The following is a 13,172-nucleotide window of genomic DNA, read 5'->3' on the forward strand; positions in this document are numbered from 1 at the left end:
AATCAGGCTATTGAGATTATTTGCCCTAACAGCAACAGGGCAGGGTTTCCTCTGCTTTCAGTCTTTAGTTGGCAAACCTCCACACAACAGGCTTTTGTTGGAAGAAGCATTAGCAATCTAGACAGCAGCATCCTCTCTGATGCATGACCTGGTGTTCAGTGTGGCACTGATGTTTGAGAGCACATCCTTCTACAGCTTAGGTATTTCTGAAGTTTGCAGCACCTTAGTCAGAAAGCATTTTCTTATTGACATGCAATTGCCTAGAAGAGTGCATGGGTATATTTATCCCACTATGATGTGCAAAATTCAAACTCAGTTGAATACTTCCTATCTATGTTAAAGTACCCGTAAGCACAAATGCTGAAGTTATTTTTTGCTCATAAAATGGAGTTGCACTATCACCTGACTTCCAAACTGCAGCTAATAGTTAACTGAGGGGCAACGGGGTAGCAGTGGTTTGTGGAGTGATCTCTGCTCAGCCAGTCTGTAAAGCACTTGGAGTAAAAGGAGCTGTGTAAATGTAAATCATTATTATATTGTTTAAGTAATCAAATTGGTGGCACCATTGTTTAAATAGACTGGAGATGTGGAGTAATTTATTCTTATTTAATGCTTAGACTGCCTTCTACATAAAATATATATGGAAAAAATAAGCTTTCAGAAATACATAAAATACCTTTTTTCCCAGTGCTGAATTTATAAGCTAGGGAGACTATAATGCTACAGTAATTCTTAATTTGTATGGTTGTTTTTATCACTCTTAGTACAAAATACCACAAAATAAAACAGACCTAAATCTCTCATAAATCTAATGACAGTGTCGCACTTCAGATGCACATTTTTAAGAGGCTGCATCATTGCTTTAATTCAAAACACAGCCAGCAGGCTCAGTATGACCTGGGAAGTTCTACAAAACACTTGCAGATTTATTAATCTTTTGAAATAGTGGTGGATTTATATATTACACCATTGCCCGATGGCCAAAACTCAGATTTGGTCCCACATCATGTAGGGTGCTCTACACATAAAAAAAGACACAATCTCTGTCCCCAGATGCCTTACTTGAATTCAAGTGTTGCACTTATATAATGCTCCATCTTAATCATTCATGACTACCCCTGTTGCTGCAGACTGCACAATGACTTAAAAGCAACAGTCTCTCTATTCATTTATGTGGGCTCCTCATTCCACAGTATTCTCTAATGTGTTTATCCCTATGAGGCAAGGCAGTGCTGTCACCCCAGGTTACAGATGGGAAACTGAGGCACAAAGATACTATTTTTCAAATATTTATATTCCAGTTCAATCCCTTATTCAAAATTAATTAAGTATGCCAGTCCCCAAGTTGCACTGATCATAAGTCTGGTGCTCTTAAACATGTAAAACACTTTTGAAAGGAGAGTCTAGACTGAGAAAAATGTGCTTTTAACTTTCCAAGGAGCAGGTAGGATTTCTATGATAGAGCAGGTCTCCTAGTGTTTGCTCCTTTAACCGTGAGTCTAAGGACAGACATTTCTTTACAGACCTCTGGTCTTCTTCCATCCGTCTCTGTTGGACATGGATTACTCTTTTTGCATGTTTTTCCTTCAAATAAGAAGTGATTCTCAATTGTGCATTTTGTAACAAACTTCCGGTCTTGGCTAAAAGTGATGGGTACAATGCACATTTACTGTCATTAGTGTGTGTTTAAAGGTGGTTTATATTACAGAAAAGGATGAAAGAATGGAAAAGCTGCCGCATTAGAACCCACATAACTGTCTAAGCATACCCAAATTCACTTGGCTCTGGCCTTTGCAAATTTTATTGGACTTTTCTAGAGGGACAGTTACAAATATCTTTTCTTCAGTGATTAGCTCACAGTGTCAAAAGGAAGTTCCTGAGTGGCACTCAAGATTACTGAGGTTATAAGGAACCTCCAGAAGTCATCTTGCTCAAGCAGGGCCACCTAGACGCAGTTGCACTGGACCATGTCCACACGGCTTTTGAATATCTCTAAGGATGGAGACTCCACCACCTCTCTGGGCCACCTGTGCCAGTGCTCAGTCACCATCACAGTAAAAAAGTATTTCCTGATGTTCAGATGGAACCTCCTGTGCACCTTCAGATGGTGCCTCTTGTCCTGGTACTGGACACTACTTTAGAAATCCTGACTCTGCCTTTTTACATGCTCCCTTCAGATTTTTGTACACATTGATGACTTCCCCCTGAGCTTTCTCTTCTCCAGGCTGAAAAGTGTATTGGGTCTGGCTGAGATGGAGTTAATTCTCCCCATAGCAGCCCTCATAGAGCTGTGCTCTGCATCAGTAGCTAGAAAGGTGTTGATAGCACACCAGTGTTTTGGCTACTGCTGAGCAGTGCTGGCACAGCATCAAGGCTGGCTCTCCAACATTTTTGCCCTCCCCTCAACGGCAGGCTGGGGCAGGGCAAGATCTTGGGAGGGGACATAACCAGGACAGCTGACCTAAACTAACCAAACAGATATTCCATACCATATGACGTCAGCTCAGATATAAAAGCTAAGTGAAAGGAGACGGAAGCTGGGGGGGCATTTTGTCTTCTGGAGCAACCACTAGGCGTACTGAAGCCCTGCTTCCCGAGAAGCGGCTAGACATCGCCTGCTGATGGGAAGTAGAGAAAAACATCATTTGTTTTTTCTTTGCTTTCACGCGCAACCTTTGCTTTCACTTTATTAAACTGTCCTTATCTTGACCCACGAGCCTTTTGTTATATTTTCTCTCCCCCGTCCAGCTGAGGAGGGGGAGTGATAGAGTGGCTTTGGTGGGCACCTGGCATCCAACTAGGGTCAACCCACCACAATAGTCACAGGTCTCTTAGCCTTTCCTCATATGTGAGATGTTCCAGTTCCTTAATCATCTTAGTGGCTCTTTGCTGGACTCTCTCCAGCATGTCCCACATTTCTCTTGTACTGAGGAGCCAGAACCAGACACAGTACTTCAGGTGTGGCCTCACCAGCGCTGAGTAGAGGGGAAGGATCATCTTCCTCAACCTTCTGATAACACTCTTCATAATGCAGCCAAGGAAACCATTAGCCTTCTATATGGTAAGGGTACATTGCTGGCTCATGTTTAATCTCCTGTCCACCAGGACCACCAGGTCCTTTTCTGCAAAGCTGCTTTCTAGCCAAGTGGCCCCAGCCCCAGGGTATTCCTCCTCAGGGGCAGGACTTGGGATATCCTTTTGTAGAATACCATAGGGTTCCTCTCAGCCCATTTTTCCAGCCTACCAAGGTCCCTCTGGATAGACAGCATGACACTGGTCTATCAGCCACTCCTCACAGTTTTGTGTCATCAGCAAAATTTCTGAGGCTACACTCTGTGACACCATACAGGTCATTAATGTAGATTATATTAAATAGGATTGGATATGGAATAGGTTGTGGGTCAGTATTGACTCTCGACTGCTAGTTACTGGTCTCCACCTAGACTTCATGCCACTGATGACAACCATCCTGGCTCAGCTGTTTGGCTCGTTTTAAATCCACCTCACTGCTCATCCAGCCCATATTTCATCAGCTTCTCTGCAAGAAGCTTATGAGACAACATCAAAAGCCTTAGTGAAGTCAAGGCAATCATCTACTGCTCTCGCTTTGTCTACCAACCTAGCTATTTCATTGTAAAATGTTTTCAGGTTTGTCAGGCATGACATTGTGAATCCATGATGATGACTCCCAATCACATTCTTGTCCATCACATTCCTGGAAATGGTTCCCAGGATTAGTTGTTCTATTACCTTCCCAGGGATTGAGATGAGGCTGACTGGCCTGCAGTTCCCTGGGTCCTCCTTCTTGCCTGTTTTGAAGATAAGAGTGATATTTGCTTTCCTCAGGTATCTTTCCCAAGTGCCATGATTGTTCAAAGTTAATGGCCTCACACTGACATTAAGCCAGATCCCTCAGCACTCTTGGGTGCATCCCATTAGTGCCCATGTATATTCAGTCTGCTGGATTGGAGCAGCATGAATCATGGCTACATATGCCAGCCAAGGGACCTTATTATGTGACAGTAGCTTAAAAAAATCACTTGCAGTTCTCAGAGAAATTTTAATTTCCACTTTAATAGGGCCTGCTTTCATAACCTGTTTATATGAACAGAAGACATAGATAGCAATCCATTATCTTCTCTCTGTGGCACCTACTGCCCATGATGTGGCTTCATAATATTACCAACAATTCCCATTTTCTCCATCCAGAGTAGCATGGGCAGAAAGATGAATAGGACAGTTAAGGAGAGTGAAGAGGAAAGAAAAGTTAGAATGAATAAGCAACATAAATCAGTAAAGGAAAAAAATACAGGACAAGGAAAAAAAAAAGCAAGTAAAAAAAAAACCCCAAAGAACCAAAAAGCAAAACGAGCTTTCTCTCACTCTGCCTAGAAAGAGGAATCCTGGTTCAGTTCCAGGTGAAACAATATCATCTTGACAGCAGGATTACTGAAAACAGTGCAAGAAAAAGTCAGAGAAAGAGAAAGAGCTCAATGGGAGCGTACATAGATCAGTAAAGCAATGGTATTCACCTGTGTGTGAGATGCAACTCCAACACAGGCCCCTGTTGTAGGATCTTTTTCAAAATGAGCACAGGTCAAGGCACAAAAAGGAAGCTCTGAGATACCACTGAGAGTTAAATGCATGTTCCATTAAAGAGAGAACAATCCTTTCTGCTAATGGTGTGGAAAAGATAATATGTCACCTCTGAGCAGCTTCAGGTTATTGATTTGGTGCCAGTTTTAGGGACAGTCATTGTCTTTGCAAGTTGACATTGACCAAGCTGCCTCTTTGAGACATTTGCACAAGCTATCATTCCCTTCCCTCCAGCTTCTCCTTCTCACTCTGGGAAGTGGAACAGAGTGCTGATCCAGGACCATTTGATCAGTATCAGAAACATGCATCCTAAATCCACTGAAAGAGATAAAAACCTGCTGCTAGCTTCAGCAATGGCCCTGAGACAGCAAATACAAGGGAAGGTCAGATGGGGGAAGTAGACAAATGGTGCTCCTCCTGTTAATCCTCATTATGATGGCACTGGTGTATCCAGAGTCAAACTTCAGATTCTGACACCATTTCAGCTCAGTGAAATCAGGAGGCCCAACAGACAATGCTTGCCACCACCTCCCACACTTTTGAATTTTCATGGGGCCATTGCACTCCACCGTGCTTCCCTTTGCACCATCTGCAGATCCTGCAAATGGAAGACCACAGCTGGGATGGAAGCAAGAATGGGACTCGTGTCCTGGGTAATGATCAGGAGAGATGTTAATGTCAATAGGGAGGGAAGAAATTCCGCTTTCACTCTTTCACTATGAGTACAATGTTCATGAAAAATTCTTAGGAGAGAATGCATCAAACTTTTGTCTTTTGTGCATACATTTCTTATTAGTGAGGCAGGATTCCTTCAAGCTGAGCACAGCCAGTGTGCCTCAGTCCTGGCATACCAATGTATCTTAACATATACTAAGTGCCCATCATTTTAGCAGCTAAGCAGTATCACATCCCATTTAGCACATACACAGAATTTTATAGAGCAGAGCACTGTACAAATCCTTTTCCCTTAGGTTTTTCTACATGCTCATCGCAGTGATATGCATCTGACCAATTAAAGCAAAACAGCTTTAGTTAATTAACTCTAAGGGACTGACTGGCTCCCCGACTGAAAGTCATAAGAGCGGGTTTTGATATTATGAGTGCCACTGATTAACTCTCAGACACTGGACAATTCACTTCATCTTTCTATGCTTGATTTTTCCCTGGTGCAAAATGTAGATAAATAAAATTTGTTCTCTTTGGTGAAGTGCTTTTGAGAGCTGTGAATGAAAAGAGCTATGCATCATCAATGGATCCTCAAAAAGACCTGATGGGAGATTTATGGAAATAGCACTGTCCTCAGGGTGCTTCTGGAAAACTGAGCCACAACGAAGTAAAGCAACAAAGGGCCAAAACCTCACTGAGAGGTGACAGTGGGGACAGGATGAGAATTTAGGGTTGCCTAACACCTTGACAGCCACTTGTTCCTCCAGACTAGGCTGGCAAGATGGCATCTTTCTCTCATTCCTGCCCATGGCACCTGATTCTCACCCCACCAGCTACTAGATTGCATGTCTTCACTCCCACATTTTTTTATTTACCCTCGCCATCCTCCCATCTCAGCAAATCAACACATCCAACCACTTCCAAAACCTGATAACCTCTGCAAATTTCTCTTTCTGGCTTCGGGGATATTCCTGTTCACTGGGCTGAATTCACTATACAGTGTTATATGACTATACACATCCTTCAGAGTATTTTTTCAGACTTCCACTAGGCTCAAGATCTTAAATACTGCTGAGTTTTTACCAAAAGTTTTACCTCAGGAAAAACTGATACCAGCATATTTCCTTTCATTCTATTCCTAATACTCTATCATTATTCAGTTTTATCTTATCCTTTCATTCTACTTAATTCCAAATAGTTGCAAGTCCCAAAGCTAACACACCAGTTCCACTGTACATCATTAGCCAGAGCAAGATAAATAATTTCCACCTGCTAACTGATTTGAATACTTTTGTAACTGAGGAATGGAAGTGAACAGAACTGAATTTCCTCAGATTCTGTCAGTACTTGAATAAATATCCTTTTTTAAAAAAAAAGTTCTTTGGACTTGCTGGTCAATATTCCTACTTTTGGCAAAGAATGAGTAAGTTTGGAGTAGCTAAATAAATCACTTTATTATTTCTGTTCTACAACTGATTGAGATAAAAATATTGCTTGCACAAAATTTTGTCCATGTCAACTAATCATTCAGTTCTGAAAAATTTTAAAATTAGATTTCATTGTAAGAGAAGTGTGAGTGAAAAACATCACATGAACATTTATACCTCTCATTTTGACTTTCTCAGGGTAAAGAAAACCATATTATGGTAAAGAAGAAAATAGCAAGGTCTCTTCTGGGATCTGGAGGCTGAATACCGTGACTTGACTAATGCCTCAGCTCTCACTGCAGGTGGCAGGAGAAGGACAGAGTAGTCTGCAGGCCAGCAGATAATAGCCCTAAGCCTACTGAGGAAATCAATGGCTTTGACTATGTTTTGGCCAGAGTTTATTCTCAAATTAGAATCAAAACCCAAATCCTATTATTCCTCTACAAGATCCAATTTTTCTCCACAGGCTTCAGGATGCTTATAAAGCTATAGGAGTTTATGTGTTTGGTTCTACTTCACCAATAAGATTCTGACTTCTGCTGGTAGCTCACATACAGTCAAAGAGAGACCAGCTCAATGCATCTGATATTGCTGCCTTTGCAATAAAAAGGCAGGAAAGGGTGGTTTCTAGGGATTTATCACTAGCATGACCATACTATGTCAATTATTCTTCCAAGACAGAAGGAAAAAGCAGTAACACTGTTTTTCCTGTACTGTTCCTACCCATTTTTAATCCCTAAAATTTACTGCTTCTTTACTGCAAGAGTGACTCTTTCTTTACCTCATTAAAAGTCAGCGGAGTTGTAGAACTGGGGGAGCATAATGAACATCCAGGGCTTGCTTTTGAAATTATCTCTATCTCTTCTTGCATTTAATATGGTATAAAACATTAAATGTTCCGAAATTGTCAGCCATTACAGTTGTATAAAACAGATGTTAGTGAAGTAAGAAACAGGCTCTTTCATTTAGGTGAAAAATCTTTTGCTAACAACCCCAAATCTTGAATCGCAGAATCATTAGAGCCTGTGTTATAGGTAGACAGCACAAACTTCCTCCCACGTTGCTTCCTCTCTTCTCAGCAGTATGTTTCAATCCCACCTACAGGAGGTGGAAAGGGAAACTTCTGACTTCTAGCCTGTCAAGTTTCTTTCTTTGTTAAGCCTAGTAAGGAGGTTACCAGCTGTGGTACTGTTTTTTCCCAAATTGGAAATTTTACTGAAAACAGCTTTTGTTAGAGAATGAATACTACAGAGATTTGTGAAGTATAACTTAATTAGACAGAAAAGCGATGAACAGACCAACAAATAAACTGACAGATACAATGCAAACTTATCAGACACTGCTAATGCTACTGGTGGCAGTGCTACCTCATTTCAAAGTCAAATCAGTGACTTAAGAGTAAAAGACTTCATATCCTGCTTTCTGCCCCCTGCCATCATCAGAAGATCAAACAGAAATTGCATTTACCTGTAGATCAGGACTTCATCATCTGAGCAATTATACTGCAGCTGATACATTTTTACCCGAGGGGCCGACTTGCTCACCGTCCACTTGACCAAAGCTGAGGTAGTGGTTACATCTGACACCAGGACAGCCCTTTCTGGTGGGCCTTTTGTTTCCCCACGATTAGACTTGCTGGAGCTGGTGATGTCCGAGAGCCTGGATTTTGGTGGGACTGCTCGGCCTGTGCCATTGCTGAGATGAGGGAGCTGAACAATTGAGAGCTCAATCGTTGCAGTGGACTCTCCAGCAGCATTGGCTGCTATGCATGTGAAAGTCCCATAATCCTTGGAGGTGGTGATGAGGATATCTAAGGTGCCATTGTCATAGACAGCTGTCCTTGAAGAGTTCCCGATGAGATGGTCATCGGGGGCTACCCAGTGAATGATGGGGGTAGGATCCCCAATGGCTTTGCATTTCAGTGTGGCAGTTTGCCCTTCTAAAACCAGCAACTTGTGAGTATGTTGTGTGATAAGAGGAGGCTCACAAACAAATTCTTCCTCCCGTACGTACCAGAAGTACCTTCCTTTTAGACCTGGAGGAGAAGCACAAGTTTCCATATCGTCATCTCTGTCAAGTCGCCTTAACCACAGTAGCTCACAGTTGCAATGCAGAGGGTTGCCCCCAAAGCTAAGAGACAAAGGTGGAGAAAACGGGGTAACAGCGAATGGAATTACTTGAGATCTGGCAAATATCGGGTCAGGGGGAAGCTTCTGAAGTCTGTTGGATGTTAGATCCAATCTGGCCAATTTCTGAAGGTCTGCAAATGTCCCTTCTGTAATATAATCTATCAGATTATGATCTAAACTGAGCTGGTGCAAGTTTATCATCTTCCTTATAGATTCCCAGGGAACGCTTCGGAGGTTATTGTAGGAAAGGTCTAAGTCTTCCAATGTCAGCAAAAAATCCTCAAAGGCTTCATCAGAGATGCTGCTTAGCTGGTTGTTGTTTAAAATCAAATGCTGAAGGTTAATTAAGCCTCTCAAAATATCTTCTCCAATGTCAGGCAGCCTGTTGCTGTCCAGATGTAAAGACCGAAGGCTCTCCAAGTCAGTGAAAGAGTAGGGCTGTATGTAACTGATGGTGTTTCTGGACAAAGTAAGGTCAACAAGTCCTGACATATTGGCAAAATCCTGTCGGCTGATATTAATAATAAAGTTGCCCCCAAGTCGGAGTTCAACAGTCCTTCGATCTATGTCTAGCGGTACAAATAGGAGACCCTTGGAGGGACACAAAGTCCCCAGTGACTCAGACAGGTTCTGACAGACACAATATTTGGGACAAGCGTTGACCATGACAGCCATTCCAAACACCAGGATGCTGCAGAGCAATTTTTCCATGGTAAATCATGCAACAGTACCTGCAAGAAATGAAAAGAGTTATAAGGAACATCAGCAGTTTTGATGTAACTATCTTTCCTCTTATGTTTTACCAAACATCTACTTCCAAAGAGACTTCACAGTGCCTCCTCTGAGGAGTCACACCTAAAGCAGTCAGCACTCTGGGATGGGAAGTTTAAGTGTTATAGCAACATGTTTCTCCACATAATGCATTTCTTTCTAAAAATAGTGATTTTGGTTCCAAATCTGAATGGGATTGGAATTGTTAACACTTATGCCTGGTAATAAGGTCTTGTCACTACCTATTTTCTAGTTACATTTTAATAATTTTTATTGGCTAGCTGGTAGAGGACAAATCCTGCTGTCAGTGTGCATGGCTTACTTAAAACCCTGAAAGATTTCATTTGGAATAGCGGCTGCTTCTTTGAGGGTAGAAGCTGTCTTATAGTAATTACATACTGCTGCATAATAATGTGGAATTAGTCTTAGGGTTGAAAGAGCTGATTTTATGGATAAAAATAACTGTATATTTACCCTTCAGTAATGTGGTTAGTAATGACCATGTAATTACCTGGCCAGTCCTGGACTGAGTCAGTTCACTTGCCAACCCATAACAAAATTCATGATAGGCAGCATAGAAAGCAGAAATCACTTGCATAATTGTAACCTGGATTCACCCTGCGCTCAGCCAACCTATAGGAAGGATGACATTGCCTAGCTCCAAAGAGAAGAGATGTAGGGGAAACCTGTGGTACCTTAGGCTCCTAGCAAGCTTTCTGATGACCTCATGCTCTCATGCTGCAACCCCTTCTGTTGTAGTGAGACAGCAAAGCTCCCACCTGCCTCCACAGCCCTCCCCTGCATCCTGCCCATTTCTCTTTGCACTATTATCTCCTTTTTTTTTTAGCTCTCACATGTTTTTCCAGCTTAAGCTAAAAGGCATGTATCTTTGAAGAATAATGAAATGTATTTACAGGCTGACTTAAAGGGCCAACTGTGGCTGGGGGAAGTTGCAGACCTCCTTCAGGTTTGGGAATATCTTCTTACATGGGTTTTCTGACATTCTTCCCACATGTGTGGGATATAGGTAAACTTGTTTTCTTTCTGCCTCACCCTTGCCCAGACATTGCTATCAAGGAGGGCTGAGGAATAGGCAGATGATTCATTTCTAATCCTCAGTTTCCCTCTGAGGAAAGGGGCAGGTTGATAAAGAGTTATATATTTGTAAGGGATCTCCTAGGCTTTTTTGCCAAGATGGTGTGCTCTAGTCTCCAAGACCCTCACTTATGGCAGTAGCTACGGGCATGATTTAGGCTATAATTTCCAACGTGGCCATTTTGCCTCCATTTAACCTACATCACCCCACCATATAACCTTGCATCACTGTCCCTGGTCCTTGGTATACGCTCCATATCCTTTCTCAATCACGCAGCTGCTTATACACTTAGCAGGTTTGGTGCGATTGTGTTTCAAGAGTAGTCATGGCACAGTAAGAGATGAGACACCCTCATGTTTCAGCAATTGCCCCTCCAGTGGCTAAGAGGTGGATGGCAGGCAGTCACCTGCGCCTAAGCTGGTTCTCTTACTGCTGTACACACGACGGGATAATACACAGTGTCTCGTAACAACTCCAGTAATTAGTACAATGAGGCCATTCAAACTTTAGCAAACATACAATGCAAGAAACACATTTCACTTAAAAGTCACATCACAATTATTTACACTTCATCATACAGCTGAAATGACAGTTATGCAGATGTTTTATAATAATTAAAAGAAATTATAAAAGTTAGTTATTAATCCCCCAGTAACACATACCAAACACAAAACAAAATCTATCACTTCAGCAATTATTTTTTTTTTTAACTCTTTAAACAAGTCTTGCCCAATCTCCCTGCGAAAGGAACAAAAACTAGGGCCCTATGTGTGGGGCTCTGCCCAAAGGTGGCCAATTACTCTCCTGGGTAAGGTGGTTTGGTTTCTCCTCTATGGAATTTGTGAGATGACTCAGAAAAAAACAGCTGTAGAAATGCAAGGTGTTATGAGTGCTGAACTATGTATAGTATGTTCTTTATGGCAAGGTTTTCTGTATGGTGTGATGTTAGTAATTATATACTGTTATTACTATTTCATAGGAGAGGAAAGGACTGAAGTATCTGTGTTTGCTGAAGTCTGCAAGCAAGATGAAAGTGAGATACTTTTAGGAAGGATGGCTTGAGAAGAGTAATCTTACCTTCAATAGTAAATAAAAGGCTACTGAATAAAACACTTGGAGAGTAGCAAGTATGTTATTGATGCAAATCTGTGGCATACTTAGCAAAAAGCTATAAATATCTCTTACATTATTATCAATTGGTAGTTTACTAACAGGCAATTGGCTTTTTGAATCTTAATTATAATTGTGTTCTGCAGATTTAATTTAATGTATTACCCTATCAGCTGAAATTATAAACAAAAAGCAGTTTAAAAGGGGGAAAAATAGATACAGTTAATTAGTAATAAGCCCTTTCATAACTTCTCCCTCATCTACATTCCTACCCTCTGAATATCTATTCAAAAATGTGAATGCACACTTACGAAAGCAGTGTCTTCTTTAAGTGTCCCAATTCTCTAACCACATTTTTTCCGGATGCTGTTAAATATCACAGTGCTTTGGCGAGAGTTGACTCTAAGCATCAGAATGAAAAGTATTTGTAAAGAAAAATGGGGGGAGGAAGAGAAGTTAATTACAGAAAATAGAGACTGCAACACTGAGAGGAGGCTGTGAAGCAGGAGGTCTAAATGGCAAAGTAAGCCCTGATGGGGAAACCATCTGTGGATGGCTTGAAAGCGCATAATCTGCCAGTGTGTGTTTGCATGCGTGCATGAAAAAGACACAGAGCGCGCAATATGTGCTTTTACCAGAAGGAGGGCCAGTCAGTAACAACAGTACTAGGATGGAAATATCATGGCTACTGTCATTCCAGTTATTGAATGCATTTGAAAGTATTAATGTAAATATTGTTTGTCTGCAGAATAAATTTTTAGTCTTTGTGATCTTTTGTCTACATCGGTATTTCAAGCTTCTGAGCCTTGGGTTTCTCTATAATGTAATCCTGAAGTGACCAGTTCACAACACAGCAAATAGGGTACAAACCCAAAGGGCTAACTATAGGACATTGGAGAGAACAGAGGTGGACAGGACTCCTTAAAGACAACATCTGGGGTTTCCATGGGGCAGCTGGTTTTCCTTTTTCTCTCCAGACAGACAAAGCACCTGGGCCGCAGATGAGGTAAGAATTCTCAAGTCTGCACAATTATAACAGTATCATCTAAAATCTAGACTCTCCCAGAAAGTCATAGCAATTGCTAGTTACCAAGGGGATGGATGTATAATAAAAATTGTTATGATTTTGGTTCTGGTAACTTTCATATAAGACAGAAAATAAAGTGTCAAGTTTAGGGTCTGGTTTTGCTGACCAGTTTGCTCACCTTGTTCCCAAAATCTCTTGTGACCTGCAACAGGAAGCATTTTATGGGCTGCTAATGGTAGCTTTGTGATAAGCTCACAATTCTGATTTACATTTTAAAGGTATCTATCAGACAGATAAAGTAGATTTCTCACAGCAAGTCAGTAAATCTGACAGAGTTTCTGTCTCAGCCC

The 13,172-nt window shown here is 41.4% G+C and overlaps 1 protein-coding gene across 3 annotated transcripts in view; it reads right to left on the reverse strand.

Moving 5' to 3' along the window:
* Positions 1–13,172, reverse strand: part of LRFN2 (leucine rich repeat and fibronectin type III domain containing 2) — a 170,572-nt gene that overhangs the window by 30,944 nt on the left and 126,456 nt on the right. For all 3 annotated transcript variants that reach the window (XM_049833727.1, XM_049833726.1, XM_049833728.1), the window contains one exon: positions 8,157–9,549. In XM_049833727.1, coding sequence (XP_049689684.1) covers positions 8,157–9,529 — 1,373 coding nt within the window. In that variant the 5' untranslated portion in view covers positions 9,530–9,549. The remainder of the gene's footprint in view (positions 1–8,156; positions 9,550–13,172) is intronic.

This window comes from Accipiter gentilis, chromosome 30 (genome assembly GCF_929443795.1).
Source record: "Accipiter gentilis chromosome 30, bAccGen1.1, whole genome shotgun sequence".
NCBI lineage: Eukaryota > Metazoa > Chordata > Aves > Accipitriformes > Accipitridae > Astur > Astur gentilis.